This window comes from Fundulus heteroclitus, chromosome 21 (assembly GCF_011125445.2).
Source record: "Fundulus heteroclitus isolate FHET01 chromosome 21, MU-UCD_Fhet_4.1, whole genome shotgun sequence".
Classification (NCBI taxonomy): domain Eukaryota; kingdom Metazoa; phylum Chordata; class Actinopteri; order Cyprinodontiformes; family Fundulidae; genus Fundulus; species Fundulus heteroclitus.
The window spans coordinates 9,352,384-9,375,523 of record NC_046381.1 but is presented as its reverse complement, the minus strand read 5'-3'; the positions used below and the strand labels follow the sequence as shown (position 1 = coordinate 9,375,523).

The 23,140-nt window shown below is 39.2% G+C and overlaps 1 protein-coding gene across 1 annotated transcript in view; it reads right to left on the bottom strand.

Annotated features, from left to right (window-relative positions):
* Positions 1-1,126: 1,126 nt before the first annotated feature.
* Positions 1,127-23,140, bottom strand: part of vps41 (VPS41 subunit of HOPS complex) — a 33,954-nt gene continuing 11,940 nt past the window's right edge. The window contains exons 5-28 of the mRNA XM_036125378.1: positions 19,628-19,702; positions 18,682-18,744; positions 15,995-16,060; positions 13,127-13,246; positions 12,899-13,045; positions 12,748-12,814; positions 11,419-11,516; positions 11,209-11,338; positions 10,957-11,072; positions 10,746-10,864; positions 9,297-9,378; positions 9,123-9,215; positions 8,897-9,024; positions 8,630-8,774; positions 7,184-7,225; positions 7,049-7,099; positions 6,812-6,949; positions 6,673-6,727; positions 4,735-4,875; positions 4,496-4,632; positions 1,813-1,912; positions 1,673-1,717; positions 1,511-1,590; positions 1,127-1,429 (exon numbers count right to left, since the gene is read on the bottom strand). Of these exons, the coding sequence (XP_035981271.1) occupies positions 1,349-1,429; positions 1,511-1,590; positions 1,673-1,717; positions 1,813-1,912; positions 4,496-4,632; positions 4,735-4,875; positions 6,673-6,727; positions 6,812-6,949; positions 7,049-7,099; positions 7,184-7,225; positions 8,630-8,774; positions 8,897-9,024; positions 9,123-9,215; positions 9,297-9,378; positions 10,746-10,864; positions 10,957-11,072; positions 11,209-11,338; positions 11,419-11,516; positions 12,748-12,814; positions 12,899-13,045; positions 13,127-13,246; positions 15,995-16,060; positions 18,682-18,744; positions 19,628-19,702 (2,319 nt within the window). The 3' untranslated portion in view covers positions 1,127-1,348. The remainder of the gene's footprint in view (positions 1,430-1,510; positions 1,591-1,672; positions 1,718-1,812; positions 1,913-4,495; positions 4,633-4,734; positions 4,876-6,672; positions 6,728-6,811; positions 6,950-7,048; positions 7,100-7,183; positions 7,226-8,629; positions 8,775-8,896; positions 9,025-9,122; positions 9,216-9,296; positions 9,379-10,745; positions 10,865-10,956; positions 11,073-11,208; positions 11,339-11,418; positions 11,517-12,747; positions 12,815-12,898; positions 13,046-13,126; positions 13,247-15,994; positions 16,061-18,681; positions 18,745-19,627; positions 19,703-23,140) is intronic.

The following is a 23,140-nucleotide window of genomic DNA, read 5'->3' as shown; positions in this document are numbered from 1 at the left end:
TTGAAATCGTGGTCCATGCTTTTATTATCTCAAGCCTGGACTATTGTAATTCTCTTTTAATCTGGGGGGGCGGGGGGGGGGGGGGGGGGGGGGGGTGCACACCTAATTCCAGTTTTAGCATCCCTCCACTGGCTCCCTGTTGAGAATCCATTTTAAAATGAGCTACCCCCTTCCTATTCATCTGAACTGCTCCAACTCTATATAGCTTTGTGTCTTTTTGGATGTCTTTATCTTTCCCAAAGAGCTTTGCTGTTCTGGCTCCTAAGTTGTGGGATGAACTGCCACTGGTGGTCAGGTAGGCTCCATCTCTGGATGTTTTTAAAGCTCACCTGAAAACACACTTTTTTCTTTGGCTTTTAATCCAGAGTTTTTTTTTTTTTTTTACATCTGTGTTTCAGTTGTACTCGTTTTGTTTTCCTTCTTTTGTTTACATTATAGTGTGCTTTATGTATACATGTGTGTATGTGTGTTGTTTTTAAAATACTCTAGAAATAAAACGGTATGGTATGGACAAATCATGAAAGCCCTCAACACATCAAAATAAAATACAGTGTGGAAAGGGGGCTAGATTGACTCGATCCAATTTATTTACATTTTTATTTGGGGTGGGGGGCAAAACCCAAAATTGGTTCCCAAAACTTTCTTGGTGAAACCCCCCCTGTGATCTAAAATACAGTTTTTGCGCCCCATCCAACCAATCTTTTCAACAGTTGAACAAAGAAAAGCCAAATGCAGTAAAACTCAAAATAAACTGCAATCTTCTTTAAATCACAAACCTGCCACTTTTAAAGTGTAATTGTTTAAAGTTTAACTGTATATTGTACTGTATAATTGAATACAACATTGCCATCAATATGCATTTTTTTTTAAATAACATCTCAGAATTGGACATTGCTCCAGTCCATCTCTAGCATTACGGTATTAAGGAAAGACTTGAGTTGGGCTCAGGTCTTTGTATGACCATGAATATAGAGTACATTGGTTTTTTAAGGTCCAAAGTGTATAAACACTTTTTATAGTATATATTTCCCCATCACCTTTATTAAAAATGTTACACGGCTACATTATTGCTGTTCTCTTCCCACGATTTGAGAAAAGAACAACCCGATCCGGACAGAAGACAGACAGAGTTTAAATTATTTTATTTTTTCTCAGCAAATAACATTAGTGGGAAGCAGAACAAAGCACATCATGTTACATTTGTTAATTGTAAATATTCAGCAGAAGTCCAGACGACATGTTCAGCATATCTGCCGGTTTGCAGCTCAGTGACTTATTGATCAATGCATCGAGGAGGAAAGAGGAAAAGGAGACAAACGGCATCGATAGTTGCAGGCGCCTTAAGCCGTTATTTTTTCATCTCAAGTATCCCAATTCCAGGGCCTCGCTTCTTCGCGCTACAGATGTTACAGAACTGCATCCCAGGAATCTGAGAAGAAAGGAAACAACGCTGAGACATTACAGATAAAAAAAAAGAAGAAGATGCAAACCACGGGGAAATTCCACCTACGGTTCCTGAGGACGGTAAACACTCCTTGTGGAACATGTGTCTGCAGTGAAACACCACCACGCTGAACGGCTGCGCCATGTCTGAAACACAAACAAATACACAAATATTCAATGATTTGGCGTAGCCACACGGCTGGATGCGGCTACGCCAGCGTCCCGTTACCTGAGGGTAATATCGTGCTGTGACACGACTCGCAGATGTTCCCTTCTGAAAGAACAAAAAAAAAAAAAAACCCAGAAACGGCGTATTTAGGAGTCTGGCCTAACGGACACCATCTCAATTTTATCGGTGTAAAGACCCACCATCGACCCGGACTCCCCTCATCTGCGTCCGATGCATCTTCTGGAGCAAGGACAGCGAGTCGGCAACGAGGATCTTTTTGCACCCTTCCCTGAGGAGAATCTTGAAAACGGGAGATAAAAGAAGATTTTTTTTAAAAAAAACCTTCATGACATTTCTGTTTTGGACCAATCCGAATAAATTAACTGCAAGACATTTTTACTCTTATTTATATAAACATTTACTGTACAGGCTCTACTAACAGTCAATAAAGATTGTGACTATAATGCTCTGCACAAATATTCAAACCTTTACTTTTTCTACATTTTTTTCATGCTACAACCACAGACCTTAGTGTCATTTATTGGGATTTCATGCATGTGCCAGGTTAAGATAATGTTAATGGTCAGTATTCAGTCCTGTTTCCTCTGATACCTGCAGTCAAATCTATACAGAAATCACCCTTATTAGTAAATAGAGTCCACGTGTGTATAATTTATTCTAGGTATAAATACAGCTGCTCTTGTCAAAGATTTTAGGGTCCAGGGAAAACGTCAAACATGAAAGAAGATGCTCTGGTCAGATGAGATCCAAATTAAAGGTTTTAGTCTACATGCAAAAGGCCACATGTAGAGGAGAGCTAACGCTGCACATCGCCCTGAACACATCATTCCCAGCATTAAAACAAGTCGGTGGCAGAATCATGCCGTGGGGATGCTGGTACTCAGCAGGGACAATGAAGCTGGTCAGTCAACGGGAAGATAGATGGAGCTAAATAAGGACTAGGATAAATAAATAGAGACTATGGAGGTGGTTCATCTTCTAAACACCCAGACAGACCTACTATGGTTTAGATCAGGGGTCTGCAACCTTTTAATAACTTTGGCCAAAAATTAAAAGGGAATGAACTGTATTTTAAAACTACAGATAATCAACAGATGCTGTTTTTTTTACACTAATAGTGCCAGGAATATTGTGTTGTACAGTAATTTTTCTCTTTTGATTGGAAACTGTGCTTTTATTTTGGTTTTGTTTATATATATATATATATATATATATATATATATATATATATATATATATATATATATATATATATATATATATATATATGAAAAGATTGTTACATAAACAAAAAATATTAATTTTCTTTCATCTAAATATTCAATGATTTTATTCATTTTATAAGCAAATAAAGTCGTTTTTTTTCCTCTTTAGTTTAAAAATCCACATGTATTTCCAGTTGTAGATATTGTAAAAACAAGCCTTTTTTATTTTAAGGGCTCACTTCACTTTTATGGCTCTAAACAAATTATAAATAGCTGGACCGAAGGTAGAAATGGCTCCTAGGGCTGGAAAGATTGCCGACCCCTTGTTGTGATGAGTGGCCCAGTCAAAGTCCAGACATAAATCCAACTGGGAATCTGAGGCAAGACTTGAAACGTTTGAGACAGAAACTCTCCGTCCAATCTGACTGAGCTTGAAGTATTCTGCAAAAGAGGAAAATCTCCACAAAACTTGCCCCTACAGCAAAAACGTGGATTTACTTGGGGTGGCTAAATACAAATGCACCAATGAAGGCCACAACATATAGATTTTTAGCATGGAAACACAAAACCTAGTATTTATAACCCCAATAAAAAAATAAAAAAATTGAGTTTGTGGTTGTAACAGGCCAAAATGTGAAAAAGCCTGAATGCCTTTGCAGTTGATCCTGTTGCAAAGTGTATGATGGACAGGAGGCAAAGTTTAAGGTATATAGCCACATTATATGACTATAAAAAAAGACCAAAAACCATTTGATCATGATAAAATAAGGTTATATACACCAAGCATCCATCCTGATACTGTATTGATAGTCCTTTATGAGCCTAAAAATAACCCAAGCACCGATGAGCAGATATAAACTGATGTGGCGCCATCTACTGGCAGTACAGCAGAACTGTCAGAAAGCGTAACAATAAATAAAATAAAAATGTACAAATCACTATTAATAATAATGCCGAACCGAACCGGACACTCTGAAATGCAAAGCGGCAGCTCGACGTGATCGAAGACCAACCATTATTAATTAAATAAACCGATCTATAGCAACTCTAAGAGTCTCATATGAGAACATCAAGAAGAAAATTGTCATTCATAAACTCAAACAGGGACATAGTCATCAAAGTAAGGACCAATCAATCAATAAATCAATCAATCAATCTATAATGTTTTTACTTCAGACTGTTGAGGCTAAGAAGATAATTGCTATTACTAATATCACAGCATAAATCTGAACATTTACTCACATCAATCAACTCTTAGCAGCTTAGCTTTAGGTACAGTGGATACCAACGCTCATACTGTATTCCCAGCACTATTCCAGTCTTTTCCTTCTTGGAATCATATATTATTTTGCTGTTTTTTAAACTAGATCTTGGACCATTGCTTTAATTACTTTGCTGGGAGACATCAATAGCCGTTAGCTGCTTCCTGGTTATTGTAAATAAACAACAACGGCTTTACTCACTGACAAATGGAGCAAAGACAAACCGTAAAACGGCAAAATAACAACTAAAAAGCCAGCAGGACGTGATAAATCTTTCATAAAAACTCTGTAAACAAGGAAAATAACGTGGTTATGCAACCTTTAAACATTCACCGCCTCTCCTTTGCAGAGGAGATCCGGTCGAGCAGAAGTTCTCCAGCGAGAAGTGGACAAACCTGCAGGTTGTAGTCGTGGAGGATTTTCACCAGGGAGTCTCTGAGGTTCGGGATCTTCATCCCCTCGGTTATGCGTCTGATGAGCAGAATGGGGTCCACGTGAGTGCCGATGTTGTTGAGGAGGCCAGTGATGAAGGCTGGAATCAGACACGTCAAAGGAGACGGTATGATGAGAGATGAAACGTTAAGTGGAGACGGTAACCAGGTGGTGCAGTTTAAATAAAGATGTGACGTCTCACGCGGCTTGTCTATGGAGTAAGTGATGAGATCCTCCCACAGCTCTGCGTCGTCCTGCTCCTTGGCGAACTCTATAGCTTTGTCCACGTCCTCTAGCTCCTCCATGATCATCTGGAGGGCGCGTCGGCAGTTCCCCATCCTGCCTGGGAGCGACAAACTCGATTATTCCCCCCAATTTACAACAACAAACTAACCTGACCCTAGTCAGATGGATTTTGCTCCGCCTAGCTCCACTCTCATCCATCTGGAACTGATCCATGGGAATGGCGTTTCAGAAGGCTGGGCCTTATCAAACATCATTGCATATGATTGGATAAGCCACTTGTCTGTCATCTTTATCGATGTGCTATTTCAACCACAGACATATATACGTAGACGCGTCATAGGGCGCAGGTTCGCACGTCAACATCACCGCCATATTGTATGTGGCAGAAAAAAGTTAAGTTCTGTTATTGTGAACGTGAATCAGAGAAGATGCCTCATTCCTGTGCTGCAATAAATACACACACACACACACATATACATATATATATATATATATACATATATATATATATATACACATATACATATATACACACACACACACACATATATATACATATACATATATATATATATATATATATATATATATATATATATATATATATATATATATACATATACACACACACACATACATACATACATACATACATACATACATACATATATATATATATATATATATATATATATATATATATATATATATATATATATATATATATATATATATATATATATATATATATATATATATATATACACACACACATACATATATATATATATATATATATATATATATATATTTTGTGTGTGTGTATGTGTTATGAATATAAGGATCAATTTAGTAAATCTAAACATTGTGGTCTTCATTATTTCATTAAACCGTGTCACATGTGAACCTTTAGGAACAGACTTTTTGGGTGAGTATTAAAGAGGTAAAATTAATAATATGAGGAAAAAAAGTCCTAGGTCAATAAAGTAAAAATAAACAAGCAAACACAAAAGTGATAATGTTATGATAAAAACATCATATTATGAGAATTAAGGGGGAACATTTCCAGAATAGTCACAGTTTGCAGAATTATTTCACTCCTGGAGTAATAGGGCCAGGTTAGATTATTTTAAATATTTTTATTCTTTAGGAGAATAAATTCAGGAGAATGAAGCTAAAGGGATACGAAAATAAACTTGTAATATTACAAAAAAAAATACTACGAATACAAAGTATGTTCAGAGATTAAAGTCCCTCTGATACTGTTTAAGTGACTGAGTAACTGCAGATTTGCCACATTTAAGATGGTGGACGCTCTGACGCATCGCAGCATGGGCATAACCCGCCCAATGAGGCGTCTACTCTTATATTATGTCTATGATTTCAACCACTAACACCGAGCTTTTACGGCTCTAGTGGCACGCGTTTTATTGACGCGTCGAAGACTAAAGGCTTCCTAACATGGTTCGCTCCAACCGCTCCGCCGTGGACGCGCCCCGGAAAACAAAAGTTGCCAAATCCGGTCAGGAGAAGGGCGAAAACATGGTTTCCACCAACAAAAGCCTTCAGAGCCGTTCTCTGATGTTCTTTAAATGAAACAATATTAGGTAGATTGGACAACACGGAAGAAATAGCAGCATCAATGTTAACGCTTGCTTCCTCGATGCGAGCCGCCATTGCTGTCTGAATCAAAACAGTCTCACGGTCGCTTCTCCACTACGTCACATCTATGAAACTCCAGCCCTGCGTCCTGATTGGCTGGACAATAAAATTGGTTGGAGAAATCACTCTCTATGGGAGATGTGCCAGATGGATGTAAGTGAAGCTAGGTGGAGGGATATCAATCTGGCTTGGGTCAGGTTAACAACGAACGTGTTCATCCGTCAGCACTCACTGAGCAGGAAGACCGTCTCCTCCACAAAGTTCCTCTGCTGGCAAACCTCAAGAGCCTGAGCAACAAAGTCAGAATACGAGAAGGTTAGAAAGGACTTTCTTTTACTTAACTTTGCTGACTTTAACTCGGTAGGACGCACCTTTTCAAGAGGGCAGTGCGTGCTATCCCGCAGAAAGGGCAGGAGGTTGGGTCGGTCGTACTCTGCGTACAGACCGATCTGTCTCTCGTGGTACTTCTGGCCCTTGTGGTGATCTCGCTTGAACAGTTTGTGAAGGTACTGGGAGGGGGAAAGAGCGAGCAAACTTTTAGTATGTGGTTAAAGTTTAAATCTGTGGCAAAGTATGCTAAATAATAATAATAAAAAACAACAGCTCACCACGTGAAGCAGTTCAGGCCTTCCGTCTAGCTCCAGAACCACCTTGTCTATCTGTTAGAGGAAATAAAAAACCGTCAGCAGAGGCCGGGTCTCCCTACAGGACGAAAAGGATTCAGAACAGTCCTGGTCACTTACCGATATCTTGTCTTCGTTGTCGAGAAGCATATCAACAGCTTTCTAGCAAACATAAAATGAGACGTTATTTGGACAGAGCTGCAGGTAAAAACAGCCCCTCTCCGGTGAAATGCAAAGTTTCTGAGGGTTTAAAGAAATTACAACGGGACAGATGTCACAAATTTACGCTTCTAATGTGACGTGTATCCTGTAAAACTCACCCAATTTGCCGAAAAATATGAAAAAAAAAAAACCCCGAATATACTGCAACAACATGCATAAGAGTCTACTCCCTTAAAATCATGCTTTGCTGAAACACCTTTTTATACCTGTCCACTCTGCCTCACAGATATTCTCCACATCTGTGAGATCGTCAGGACGTCTCTACAGGTGACTCCCACAGATTTTCCAACAAATTTAGCTCTGGGCCATTAAAAATAAAGGTAATTTTTCTCTCTCAGTGACATCTTCTATTTTATTTTGAGGACTCACTGTGATGCTGAGAAAGGAAACCAGGTGGGTGTGGTCTCTGAATGATAGGGTTGTTTGTGAGGCAAACATATCTTTTACAATTATGGCTCAGATATTTAACTGAAGTCTCAATCGCCCACAGTGCAAAGTTGAATCTTAACTATTTTTCATAATGTCATGTAGACATTATAGAGAAAAAAGGTGATTTCTGCCACATGTGGAACCAGACCAGCACTTTTTAGAAACTCCTACAGTTTTGCAGCCTGCCTGACCAGATCTCTCTCTCGTCTTTACATCCCCTTTGCTCAATATGTTTGTATGTCGCTGTTGCATCGTATATTCCCCAGTTCATAATAAATGGGATGGTTTTTTATATCTTTGTCCAGTGAAATTGTTTTGGATCGTTAGTAACCTCTGTGCAAATTTCAAGAAGCTACAACCAGGATATCTATGGTTGGTCAGAGTCTCCACAGTTCAGGGGAGTTTTTCTCTCCACTGTCGCTTCATGCTTGCTCAGTATGAGGGATTGCTGCAAAGCCATGGACAATGCAGACGACTCTCCCTGTGGCTCTACGCTTCTCCAGGAGTGAATGCTGCTTGTCGGGACTTTGATGCAATCAAGTGGGTTCCCTTAAGAATGTTTTTGACCAATCTGTATAATCTGGTTGAATTGGACTTTGGAAAGTGCCTTGAGATGACATGTTTAATGAATTGGCGCTATATAAATAAAGTTGAATTGAATTGAATTCAAGACTAAATGCTGAATGTAAACGAAAAGCTGTTCCATCCAAGTGTTTGTTCAGACTCCTGCAAACTAATGCACCCAGACTTTCCTGCAGGCAGATTTGTTTTTTGGCTTTTAAGGTTAACCAGGACAATAAATTGATGACAACAACAGGTGGACAATTACAAAAGGTGGCATTGGAACAATTCCTGTGTACACATTTATGATCAATTCAAGAGCCGACCGACTACATATCAGCTTCGTTTTCTCACCTCTTTGTCGAACTCCATCAGGAGGACGATCTTGTCCTCGATGGAGGAGAACAGGTTGTGTTTGTGGATCAGCTGGTAGACGTCCTTGTGCCTCAGCCTCAGGTAGATCTCCAGGGCTCTGTCGTAGCGCTGGTCGTACGTGTACCTGAGACGGCATCCAACGCCAAGAGGAAAAAGCATTACGACTTTTCAGCTGGTGACGTGACACAGTATTGTGTCTCTAGTCTTATTTTAACAGCCGGTAGCAGAGGCGTTGGGGTTACTTACAGTTCAGCCAGCGTGGTGAGCAGCGTGCTGTTGGTGGGATCCCTCTTTAGGTGATCGTTGACGGCCTGGACGATGGCCATGTTATTATAAAGTTCTCCAGGCCACTCCCGGATCAGTGTAGCAAAACCCTGTTTTTAGGAGGGGGAAAGAAACAGGGTGGTGAAGCGATCATTTAAAAAAATGTAACTTATAAAACACACGATTACCGCAAGAGAAGACGAGGTACCTCATAGTCAGTTTTTAGAAATTCGTGCAAGATCATTTCATAAATGGCCGGTCTCAGACGCAGATCTCCTCTGGGTAAATACTGACTGATGGCCTGAAGGTAAAGAGGAGGTGAAAAATAGATATTGACAGAAATGTGTTTGTCTGCTTAAAGTACGATAAATCAGTGTCGTACCTTCAGCTGTCCGATGGTCTTAAACCTGTACACCTCATTCTCCCACAACTCCATGTTTTTCCCAAGAACCTTCTGACATTTTCTGCAGGAGAAATTGTAGACAAAGCTTTTAATAATAGCATATTATAGGTAATGACATACAGGCTTGGTCTGAAATCATCTATATACAGACATGAGTATAATGTGATAATAATTTCTTATCTTTTTATGTATTCATCTAAACTGTGACTGAGGGGGTGAAATAATTGTGCATAAACAACTTCAATCATCTTTAAAAACAAGAACTAGGTCCACAACCTTTTTGTTGCCTTTTATCTTGTGGGATATTTAACTAATCTTCTTGAACCGGTAGATTTTATTTGCATACGTTGCTTTTTCTGGACTCAGCTTTTAATTGTAATTGTTCAACTTTGGAAATACCATTAAATAAGCTAAATGTTAACTTGCTTCCAATCCAACTTAATTTATAAAGCACTTTAACCCAGTAACTCCAAATGTATCTGCCTCTTCAACAACCATTCAATTAACTACACACAAGTTAATATGTTTTACAACCCCTACATTACAATGCAGAAAACATGAGGAAAATGTATTTTAATTTGTATAACACATCAATTACAATACAAAGAAAATTTGAAAGTCTGATGTTTTATTGTTCTTTTAGTTTACAGCGACCAATAAAAGATTTTCTTTTTTTTATGTAAAGTTTCCTCACATTTACTGGTATCAGGCTTTAAAGGGTTGAAAACATCTTGTCTTCGTTGTCGAGAATCATACATACATATATACACATACATATATACACATACATACACACATATATATATATATATACACATACATACACACATATATATATATATATATATATATATATATATATATATATATATATATATATATATATATATATATATATATATATATATATATATAAAATGTTTGTATATCTGAATATCTGGAGCGTGTAACAAAAGTAATTTCCCTCTGGGATTATTAAAGTATGTCTGATTCTGATAAACACTTTAACTAGAAAAAAAAAACTTATTTCAGATTTGTATCTATCAAATTGGCTTTCCTTCTACATCTAGCTCTTGAAAATGGTTTTCACTGCAAAAACGCACCTAAAAATAAGTAAAATTTTCTTAAAATGAGTGCATCTGTCCTTGAGCAGGTAAATAACATGATCTGCCAATGGAATAAGATTTTTGCACTTAAAATAAGAACAATCCGTCTCCATCATGTTATTGCAAGTGCAGGATGTCTAATTATCTTATTTTAGGGGTCAACATACTCATTCCATTGGCAGATGATCTTATTTTCCTGCTCAAATCATGGACAAAAACATTCATTTTAAGAACATTTTACTTATTTTTAGGTCCATTTTTGCAGTGTTGGATTTGGACAGAAGACGCTGGTCTTGGGGGCGTAAACCCGCGGCACACTGACCTGGCAGCGGCGTCATAGTCCCCGTTCTCCACTAAGTGATTGATGTAAGCCATCCCTATCTTCTGAACGTCGTGCCTCTTGATGTTTTTGAAGCTGATCTCGGCGGCCATCAGCGCCTCCTGTCTCGGGCAGAGGAAGCACGCAGAAATGAGACTCCTGACATTCCTTCTTAACCTTTAGCGGCCCGCGGGTAAAGTTCAGCCACGCCGACCTCGTATTTCTTCTTCTCGAGCAGCCAATCGATGTGGTCGTCCTGGTCCCGCTCCTTAGCCACAACGATGTCCTTGGGACTGATGATGTAGAAGAGCGACTCTCCCTCCGAATGCTCTGTTAATGAAAATGCATTCATGGCTCCGCGTACCGAGCATTTACCGCTGACATTTGCTAGTCGACGCATAATAAAATCAGGGCCGCAGGGAGAGGCGGGGTGACATTTCTCCCTGGGTGGGCTGGACGGTCTCACCGAGGCGGTAGTCCCTGCACTCGTTGTCCTGGTAGAAGCGGACGCTCAGGGCGTCGGACGAGATCTCCTCGCAGCTCTCGGCGAGCGGCTGGATGATGTCGAGGCGAGGCCGCGCGCGAACCTCTTCGTCCTGCGTGGAGAGACGTTAACGGGGGTTGTCACCTAATGCCCTCGGCCTTTATGCACGTTTTGCCCGGCGTTAAGCTTTACCATCTGGTCCAGGTGCTCCTGCACGAAAAACAGGGAGACGAGCTGGTCGGCCAGCGGCGCCAAGCCGCAGATGAAGAACTCGGTCTCAAACGCAGACACTGAAAGAGGCGGAGATTTGCAGCAGAGTGTGAGGAGTTGCATGAATCAGCATCAGGTAGTTTAGGGTTCTGATTAATTAATGGTTGATGCTGAGCAGCAACTATTGTCAGGGGAAACCGAGGTGTGGAAATCAGCTCCAGATCTTCCGTGTCTTCCAACGTCCGAGTTACAAACAAGATATTTCGAAATGTTCGAGAAAGTAAAACACTAGTTAAAAGGTACTAAAGCAAAGGGAAATAAAGATAGTGTCATTATTAATCTGGTTTCTTAGTGATGTTTTTAGTTTAGTCATTCAGAGATGAGGCACTGGGTCTCTTACAGGCTGTACTTTAAGAATCAATTGACAAAATGAAATTAAAAATAAGTTTAAAAAAAAACAATATCTAATTACAACATTAAACGATTATCTATCCATCTCTTCTCCGTGTAGAGAAATAAATAAATAAATAAAACATGAAGATAAAAAATTTGTCCAGTCATTACCATTTACTTAGCAAAGAAAAATTTAAAAAGATAAAAATAAAAAAAAATAGATCTGCTTTCTCATGCGTATTCTATTAATGGAGAAGTTTTAAAAAAAAAATAATAACCATGCCGATAAATTCTGTGGTGTCATCAGTATTTCATTAGTGCAGGAAAATAAACAAGAAAAATAAAATAACCATGAAAAAAAAAAACTTTGTACAGTCAACATCCGTGCAAAAGCCCCCCCCCCCCCCAAACAAAAACAAAACAAACAAAAACATTAAAACTAAACAAGAAATCTAGAAAAGATTGGTGTTGAAAAAAAGGTTTAAAATAAAATGTGTGGTCATGAATCTTTTGACAGTGTAAAAAAAAAAAAAGAATGATTAAATATAATTTCAGTATAATATGGGGGGTTTGTTAGTGTTGAAAACATTTTAACATGTAAACTAAAAATTAAACCGAGATTTCTGAAGTAACAAATATTTCTTTAGAGTAAGCCTTTTTTAATGAAAAGTACATGTATGGATGTAATAAATGCATTTAAATGTAAATATATTCTTGAAACTGAAGCGCTCCGTTTCCTTAGTTTAGTTACATGAATCAGAACCAAATGGACCCGTAGCCACTCATCCATTCTCTGTACTCTTTTAATCCTGCTCATCATGCAGAGAAATAAGGAAAAGGTCTAAATCAAACAGAGCATGTCGTCTATGTGACTTAAGCAGATATAATATGTGGCCCACTGACGCGTGGTTTAATTACCTATTTCCACATAGCGATTGGGTAGATCTCTTACTTCAGTGGGATTTCGCTCTTTCACAGCACAAATCTGAGGAGAGACGACAAGCTTGAGTCTTAAACACGCAACAGGTAGCGGCTGAACTAAAGGCTGGAAAGGAACAAGGGGCAGAACCTTGATGGACGTCCCCCAGCCGACTATGAGAGTGGCGTCGTCCTTCCAGCACAGGCTGCAGGGGTACATGTCGGGCCGCAGGCTCACGTTGTCCCTCAACACGTTTGTGATGCGCTGCTTTGTGCTGAAGTCAAAGATTTTTACTCCCTGAACGAAAAAAAAAAACAAATGATGCAGCGTAAGCGTCCGTGCATGTCAGACACGAAGGTGGAGATCCGTGAAGCTCACCAAGTTGTTGGCCCAGGCTATCAGGTTGGCGCGCCACTTCACGTTGGTGATCGTCCCCTCGCCTTCATGCAGGGTCACCGTCTTCCACCGATTCAGCCAGTTTCTTTCATACAGGAGCAGCTTGAAGGGGAGAAAGAAAAAAAAAGTGTGTACAGGTGCTTTTAAAACGGTTCACGCCTCTTGAACTCTTCCACATTTTCTCACATTTCTACAACCGTTTGTTATATTAGGATTTTAAGTGATAAACTAGCAGAGTAGCTCTTAATTATGGATTGGAGGGATTAACAATTAATGGTTTTAAACAATTTTAGAAAAGTGTGGCATTCATATGTATATGTACTTTGACTAGACCATTTTCATACACGAGTATGCTTTGCTCTAAAACGGTTGCCTTGCTCTTTGGTGCTTCTGTGCAGAGAGAGGATTTCAGAATTGAGAGGCTTCAAATCCGCCTGAAAAGCAACACTTAATTTCTTCCCAAATCATGTGGAAAAACCTGCGCACATAACTTAGTTTCTTTTATTTTCTTTTTTTTTTTGTACTCCAGTTTGTCCTGCATGTTTGATTTAGGAAGCACCTGCCTGTTGATCTCGATGTGAAGAGAAGGAGCTGATTAAGCAGTTATTCATTTCAGTGTGTGGTTATTTTTTGGATATGTGCCAAAAAACCTTCACTGCAAAAACGGATCTAAAAATAAGTAAAATGTTCTTAAAGTTAGTGTATTTGTCCTTGATTTGAGCAGGTAAAGAAGATTATTTGCCAATGGAATGAGTATTTTTACCCCTAAAATAAGATAATTAGACATCCTGCACTTGAAATAAGATGATGGAGATGAATTGTTCCTATTTTAAGTGCAAGAATCTTATTCCATTGGCAGATCATCTTATTTACCTGCTCAAATCAAGGACAAATACACTAATTTTAAGAACATTTTACTTATTTTAAGTTCCGTTTTTGCAGTGTTTTGCTGTGTCTCCCCTACAGGGTTTGCCACAATCACAGCATCTCCACCCAGCCATTGTAGATGGACAGCCACACCTTGGCTTTAACCTTTAATTTTTTTTATTGCAAAATAAAAAGTAAATAAAAGAAAACGTATCATTTCACTAGATCACCTATGCTTAATTGATCCCACATCAGGGAAATTCATGTGTTACAGTAGACATACAAATGGCAATACTGGTATAAAAAAAATTAGACAAAAACGACACGACTAAAAGGTTTAGACATATAAGATAAAAGAAAAAAAAACTATAATCTATGTGCATAATAATGCAGAAAGCTATTTAGATCATCTACCAGAAAATATGCATAAAATAGTTGAGGAGCTATGGTGTTGTGCTTCCACATGCTGACTTTGCACCACTTTATGTTGGTCTATCACACAGAATCACTAAGATACATTAAAGTTTGTAATTTGAAACAACTGTCCAGTGCAGTAAAGCAGAGGAGCCAACAGAGGGCAGTAGATAAACAGCAGATCCCACTGATCCAACAGCGGCCGAGCCTGTCCAGCAGCAGCAGAAGCCTCATAAATTCAAGTCAAACTGTACAGAATGACATAAAAAACGCTTTTTTTTCCCCCTCCTCATGTGCAGGCTTAATTTCACTCAAAGAGCATTTTGGCACAAGGAAAATTAAGACGGAGTGTTCATTTGACTCCAGTGAAGCAGGACGAGCTTCACGTCCGCTGATGGGAGGGAGGAAGTCATTTTGAACGCACGTACGGGTCGACAAATTTTGCGAGCGGACCGCGTGGTGGGGGGGAAAAAAATTAAATAAAAAAAATGTGTCGCATTAAAGGCATGATTTCACATCCTTATCTCTCATCGTGATGCCGACCGCTTCTTTTGGCTGCACACCATTTATTGGAGACGATGAGATAGGTGTAGAATGAGGCGTGTTTAAAAGCCGGCTCTTGCGTTATCATTACGGATGGTATTCGCAGCCCCACGTCCGCTTTATTCTTTGCACATTCTCCGCATTGTCGGCATCCTAACTGCGTAAAAAACGACAAAGAGCCCCCCATCCCAAAAAAAAAAGAAGTGCAGATTTGTTACCAAAGAGGGAAGAATTGGCTGTAATTTCAGCATTTGGGCTATGTTAATAAACAGTTTGCCCTACAAAGAGATGATACGACAAAAGAACTGGGGAGACGAAATTGAATTTCCTTTGACAGGATGTGGCGCCCGTTGAGGCTTATTGATTTTCATCACAGGCACCTTGTGGAGGCCTTCACAACATGGAAGGGAGAGGAATCAGCAGCAATTGAAAGAAAATGGCAAAGTAACGCTAATAATGGAGTTTTACAGAGAAAGTTTTCCCCTCACACCGCCGTATAAATGTCAGCGTACTTTATGTATGGCTCAATGACGCGGGGACAGAGCGTTATTGTGCTATATCTGTTTTTAATAGGCAGATCTTGTTTTTCTGGAGAGGAAAAAAAAAAAAGAAAAAAGAAAAATCAAACCTAATGTTCAAATTCATTTCACCCTATACATGTCTCCCAAAGAAAACCCTAAGACTATGTAGCCTCTTTCATAATGGCGTCTATTTGCTGCGCTCGTAAAGCGTTGCTTTTTGAAACACTGCGGAGAGAGAATAGCACTTTGTGAAAATGGGCACCTGTGCCGAGAGCACTCCAGCAAAGAGACAGAAAAGTAAGAGCCTTTCACACTAGACAAAAGGCCCGAGTCTCGCCTTTTCCGAGCCGGGCCAAAGTCACTCGGGGGGGGGGGGTTTTCTACGGGAATCGGTTTCACCCGGACGCAATCAGGAGGGAATTATTACGGCAGGAACATTTCTAGAAACGCTGAAAACTGTACGTAATGACCGCTAGTGAGGGGAGGGAGTACAGTTTAAACCTACCTTGTTGCCCCCGGTGACAAACTGTTTGTAGTTTGATCTGCTGAACTGAGGGTGTAATGCAACAACCTGCAAAATGGGGGAAAAAAAAGAAGAGATTTTACTCTAACTAACTAAAAGCAACTTGCAAAAGTGTCCTAAACTTAAAGTATCCATTAGGTTTTTGAATACGACAACCACAAACCTTAACACTGCAAAAACGGAACTAGAAATGATTAAAATGTTCTTAAAATTAGTGTATTTGTCCTTGATTTGAGCAGGTAAATAAGATTATTTGCCAATGGAATAAGATTTTTGCACTTAAAAGAGGAAAAATTCCTCTCCATCATCTTATTTCAAGTGCAGGATGTCTAATTATCTTATTTTAGGGGTCAAAATACTCATTCCATTGGCAGATAATCTTATTTACCTGCTCAAATCAGGGAAAAAAAACACCAACTTCCAGAACATTTTACCTATTTTTAGATCAGTTTTTGCAGTGAACAGAACATATTTACAACATAGATGGAAAATGATGCATGATCAGTTAACTGGAATACAAAAGGAACAATTTTTTATAAAATTAAGTGAGGCGTGCTTTTGTATTCAGCTCCTTTAAAAAAAAAAATCTGGTGCGACCAGCTGCCTGAGAAGTCACCGGATTATTACACGGAGTTCAACCGTGGCGTGATTTAATCTCAGCGTCAATTTAGCTGTTCTGTGAAGAACCTCGGACGTTCATTAGTCAACATCTGCGAGGAAACAGCATCACACTGCAAAAATGGAACTAAAAGTAAGTAAAATATTCTTACAATTTATATATTTTTCCTTGATTTGAGCAGCTAAATAAGACTACTTTGCCAATGGAATGAGACTTTCTACCCCTAAAATAAGATAATTAGACATCCTGCACTTGGAATAAGATGATGGAGATGAATTGTTCTTATTTTAAGTGCAAAAATCTTATTCCATTGGCAAATAGTTTGATTTATCAGCTCAAATCAATGAAAAACACGCTATTTTCAAGATGATTCTACCTACTTTTAGTTCCCTTTTTGCAGTGCATGAAGGCAGCAGACTGGGCAGAGAGAAAGTTGTAGCATCTCACAGAGCACCACCTGACAATGGAAAGAGTACGGCACAACTACAAACCTACAAAGACTTAAATGGACACGTCGGCCATGGAGAGGTGAGAGGTGATTTTAGCGATCTGCATGGCTAACATGTGAGACAAGAAGGCGCTCAGGTCACAAAAAGTCCAGAGTGAAACTTTTTAGACCACATGAGTGAATAACTATGTCTCTGATCACACCAGCTCCACTGTGAAACATGGAGGTGGCAGCATCATGCTGCGGTAACGCTCTTTCTTCTGCAGGAACAGGGAAGATAGAGTTAAACAGAAGAAGGAGCAAAATCCTCGATAAAAATCTGCTAGAGACTCCAGAGGATATGAGAGGTGAAGGTTCTCCTTTCAGCAGGACTAGACTTGAAGCCAGAGCTATAACAGAAAGGTTTATATCTAAGAATATTCACCAATGAGCACGGCCTAGAGCAGGGTTGCGGCCCCTGCACTTATTTTGTGCCGCCCCATAGCAGATATAAAGATTTGACCGACCATTGGTGGCTGGTAGAGATTGAAACTTTTTGTTTTTAATTAAGGAAAAAGTTATTACAGACAAGTTAAAATCTTACAACTGAATGTTGGGTCCAACACAAAACATTTGACTTTTAATAACTACACATTCTCTTTAATTTAATAGTAAATATGACTACATCTATGCAGCGACTTTTATTCTAATGCAGATTTTGGTACTAAAATCTGATTGGAATGTATTATTAAAATTGTCTAAACACAGATAGTTTCATTTGTTTATTTAGAAATAATCAGCTTTTGTAGACCAAGAAAAAAAAAAAGAAAAAAAATCACAGTTGTTTGTTAAGGTACATTTTTTCCCCTCATTGTTTGGCCCATGAATGTTTTTGACTTTACAATCGGCCCATGAGCAGAAAAGTTTGGACACCTCCGGCCTGGAGCTAAATCTGATTAAGAGGGCTTTTAAAATGCCGTTTGCAGTAGCTCTCCAGCCAACCTCTGTTTGAGCTATTCCACAAAGAGAACACGGAAAAACGTTAGTCTCCAGGTGTGCAAATCTGGGAGAAACATTCCCCAAAATGCTTGCGGCTGCAGTAGCAGCGACGGATAGTTTCACAAAATATTGGGACGGCCAAATCTCATGCAAGTGCGTCGGTGCAGACCGCAAAAACGGATCTTCTAAAAATAAGTAAAATGTTCTTAACTTTAGTGTTTTTTTCCCTGATTTGAGCAGGTAAATAAGATTATCTGCCAACGGAATGAGTACTTTGATCCCTAAACTAAGATAATTAGACATCCTGCACTTAAAATAAGATGATGGAGATGAATTGTTCCTATTTTAAGTGCATAAATCTTATTCCATTGACAAATCATCTTATTTACCTGCTCAAATCAAGGACAAATACACTAATTTTAAAGAATATTTTACTTATTTCTAGTTCCGTTTTTGCAGAGAACAATTCTGCACCGTTTTCCTTCCACCGCTTGTCTACGCACCACTTACCTCTGGTCCGTCACAGAATGAATAAGACACAAGGTTTGCGGCTGTAAAGTGACACGCAGTCAGAGTTCAGGGTGAGAATACTTCGCAGAAGTTCTAGAGGGAAAAAACACGTACTTTGACAGGACAGTCGAAGCTCTCATGGAAGCCCTCTCTTGTGTACAGGCCGAACACTTGAACCTGGAACACAGACGAGACGGCAGAGACACCAAAGCAAAGGTGAATTACTGAACATATCTCCTTTAATTGCTGTCTCTGCAACTATCCGAGACCAGAGGGGGAAAAAAAAAAAAAAAAAAAAAATGTTGTTGCAAGAGAGTTTGACTGGCGCCCCGCTCCTCCTCTGGGTCACCAATTAGTGGAGAAGCTGATTTTTTTGTAACCCTGCAGGCTTTAGAAGAGAAGTCCTAATCTTGGACATGACCACAGCGGCAGTTTGCTAACGTAGGCTATCTGAGCATCAAAGAAGGTTTTTTTTACAAGAGGGGGGGTGGGTGGGGAACATTATAAAATCCAGATGCCATCTCCTTTTTCGCATTAATGGCTAAGGATTAAGTTAGATTTGAAAGGATTAACAGCAAACTGAATTAGTGGTGGCGAACGACTGCTGTTGCATCGGCTTTAATTGTCTGCTCCTCGTGACAAGATCTTGTTTTTGCTGAAAGTAGGAGGCCAGCGCGATATCGCGGAGCATATCTGGACGGCAAAACTCCATGAAGGATGGCGATAATGACGGAGAAGAGACAAGATAACGGCGAGAACATGGAGATGGCACCTATGGAAGAGCTGATGGCTGACTGACAGCTCAACGGATCAGCGTGCAAGCCTTTAAACTGCTCGTCAAGACGGCTACAGGCTGCGACAAGATATACGTGCAAATTGCAAATCTGGGGGGGGGGGAGATAAAACTCCAGGTTAATGCTCTAAAATGTGGAGGAAGTGTTTGCCTGACTTTCTGATCATTAACATAAAAGTTTGAGGCTGATAAGATGGGATTCAAGATGGAGAAACCCTGATTGGCCACTGAAGGCACCCACAGATCTGCATCCAGCACTGATCTCACCTTCCCGTCCTCGGAGCAGATGCCCACATGTTCCCCGCTTTCATCCAGGCTGATCTGGTTGATCTTCACCGAACTCTGCGGACGCACAAAACAGCATTTTTTTTGAGAAGCGGTGAGATTTCAGTGTGACCGACCAAAATGGTTCTGGTTGACGTTTTAACCCCTGTAAGTAAAAAGAAGTTGGAAAGAAGAAGGAAAAAGCAAGTGTTCAAAACATAAATCAACTGTGCTGATATAAAAAAAAAAACAACAGAGATTCACGTTTAAAGAACGATGTTCATCTCATCACTGAAAGCCAACGCCGAGGTTTTACATTATGTACCGTAATGTAAAACAGATACATTTGTGCTGATAAATTCACCCCTAATTACTGATTTTAAATTACATTCCTGGCTCACAGTTGATTTTCTCCAGAAAAAAACATGTGTTTAATGTAAAAAGAAAATATAACAACGGGTCTGACTAGGGCTGGACGATAATTCAATAACGATATATATGGATCGATAGACGTATGGTTCAATATAAAAAACAGGAGTCAATAAAAAGTTTAATAAAAGAACAGTGCATTCTAGCCTATCATGTAGGGTAATACTACAGTCGTTACATCCTCCCAACCAATCACAAACCCAGGAAAGCTCCATCAGCCTTCAGAGTTTTCCTTTTTTAACACTTACAGTTTTTGTAAAAAGTTGGTTGAAGAAAGGCTTGTGTTTGAATCCATTTAGTTGAAAATAGGTCAATAAGCAAAAGCATAAAATGGTCAGGGCTGCACTTACAATGCATATTTTGATTCTTTTTGATAATTATCGATATTGATCAATATAATTTCTATTTTATCAATATGCTTTTTTTCGGTATAGTCCATCAATTGACATCAATGAGCAACTTAAGTTTGGTATATGGACTCAAATTATGCTTCAGCTGGATGAAAAGTTCCTAAAGTTCATTCAAAAAGAGAAGAACAACATACCTTTCTATGTTAGAAGACTGAAGACATAAAAAAAAAAAATCTGTATATTTAATTTGGTTTTTTTCTCCCAGCAGCGGTTGCTGCATGTTGCTTCAGGTTGAGCACAGGGATTTGCTAGATCAAGCTTTAAAAATAATGTCCACAGTTTGCACAACTGTAATAAGGTTGTTCACATAATTTATGTAACAAATCAGTGCATTTCCTGACAATCAATGGGATTCATAATAAAGGAGAGACTATGTTGGCTGCTGCTGCTCCCAGTCATGTGACCTGCTCTTTGCGCTGTCCAGAACGAAGCTAAAACAGCTCCAGTTTTATATATGAACAGATTAAAAGCTACGCTCAAAGCGTTTGAAGGGGAAAAAAAACTTTTTCTGTAAGTTTCATCATTATGAGTAGGGATGTGTATTTATCGCATTATTACTATAATTAGGAAAAAAAACTTTATAGTTATAAGAATTATGAATAATAGTGATAACAATCAATTAAATATAACAGTATAGTCAGGATTGTTCCAAAAAAAGTAAAAAACAAAGCAACTGGACTTGTTTTCCGTAGTTGATTTCAATCCAACGTCCTGCTTGAATAAATGTGCATGAAATAATAATAATTAAAATAAAGTTCTTTGTGATGGACCTCAGCCCCAATCAGCAGGACGTCTCTACCAATAACTGTTCTAAGTACGTGTGATGGCGGCAACAGTGTTTACAAAATAGGCCTTTGCATGAACTGCTGTGAAGTTTTTACAGCTGGACTCTTTTTTAACATGCCAGAATTTTTCCATCTGGCCTTTAAGTCACCAAGACGATCCAAACTTCTTTCTATTTATGCAAGCTGAGGATGTAAAAGGATTTAGAGCGCCCTCCGCTATTTAAGGCATCCCTGTAAAAAGGTGTACAAAAGCCTCAAAACTAGCTGTTGTTATGGAGACCTGGTGACCCCAGATGTCACTTTAACTGCTGCTATACAGCGCCAACGGCAAGCTTTTCAGATTCCCTCACCTTCCTCCTCACAGTGCGTGCTGGCAAAAAAAAAAAAAAAAAAAGTTTTTTAACTTGGCCGCGGTTCCAGTTAAACTTTTATGATTGTCTGGAACTGCAGAGATGGGCGCGTTTAGGTGAGTAGCCATCTTGTGGTTGCCATTTCCTCTCCTGTTAAATGGCTGATGTGTGTTGTTCTCCATTGAAAGAGGAAGCTATGGATTACTCATGAAAAACCCCTAGACGCTTTGATCAGACTTAAAAAAAAGTGAGGTAAAACTTACAAAACTGTTTAACTTACAGCTGAACTAAAATTATGCATAGCCCTGCCATGTTTGTGAAATTCTTTCATGATATAACAAAACTACATAAAAAAGGAATAAGAACTGTTAAGTTTTTATTTTAATTTAATAAAAAAAAAAACAGTGGGAGGAAATTTATTTATGCCACTCTTAATAGTCAATGGAAAAACATTTTTCCCATACTTATAATCGCACTTATAATCCTTACATTTTCTCAAAGATTGATGGTGCGCCTTATAATCCGGTGCACCTTTATTTATTATTACCGTTGTGCTTACTGACTGATTTTATGTGGTACACTGGGCTAAAAAATCTGTTAAAATGTGTAAGTATGACTTTGGTTAGCAACGAAGCCGCTCTGCTCAACGGATATTAGGAGCATTAAGGTGTCACTACCTGATAGGACCCCAGAGCTGTCTACAAGACTGCCTGACTGTAATGTCTAAACTAGAAGCGCATTCATGTAAGGCAGCCCAGAGTACACGCTAGCAACAATAAACCTAGTATGTTAATTCAATATAAAAGTGAAGTGTATTTTGGCCTCATGTTAGAAACAGGGCAGTGTAGTCCAGCTTTGTCCTCCCGACAGAGACGGATAGCTCTCCCTCTCAGGAGATAGCTGTGTATGTGGAGGAGCGAAGTGATTTGGTAAGAATATTTGATGTGCTTTATAATCTGGTGCGCCTTATGGTCCAAAAATACGGTACTTGATCAAACCCTTCTTATGGTTGCTGACTAGATTTTTGCATGTTCAATTCAATTCAATTGCATTTATATAGCGGCAATGAAACATGTCATTTCAAGGCACTTTCCAAAGTTAAAATTCAGTCAAATCAGATTGGTCAAAAAGTTTCCTCTCTAAGGAAACTAAGCAGATTTGATCAAAGTCCCGACAAGCAGCATTCACTCCTGAAAGAGTGTAGAGCCACAGGGACAGTCGTCTGCATTGTTGATGGCTTTGCAGCAATCCCTCATACTGAGCAAGCATGAAGCGACAGTGGAGAGGAAAACTCCCCATTAACAGGAAGGGAAAAACCTCCAGCAGAACCAGAACCAGGCTCAGTGTGAACGGTCATCTGCCTCGACCCACTGGGGGTTAGAAAAGACAGAGCAGAGACACAGAAGCACACATTGATCCAGTAATCTGTTCTACATTAGATGGTTAATACCATAAACCCACAGGTTTTGAAATTTATATTTGGTCAGGAGCTCCAGAAGGTCTCCTTGCCATCGCCCTAATCTTTTTCTCCCTGCACAAATT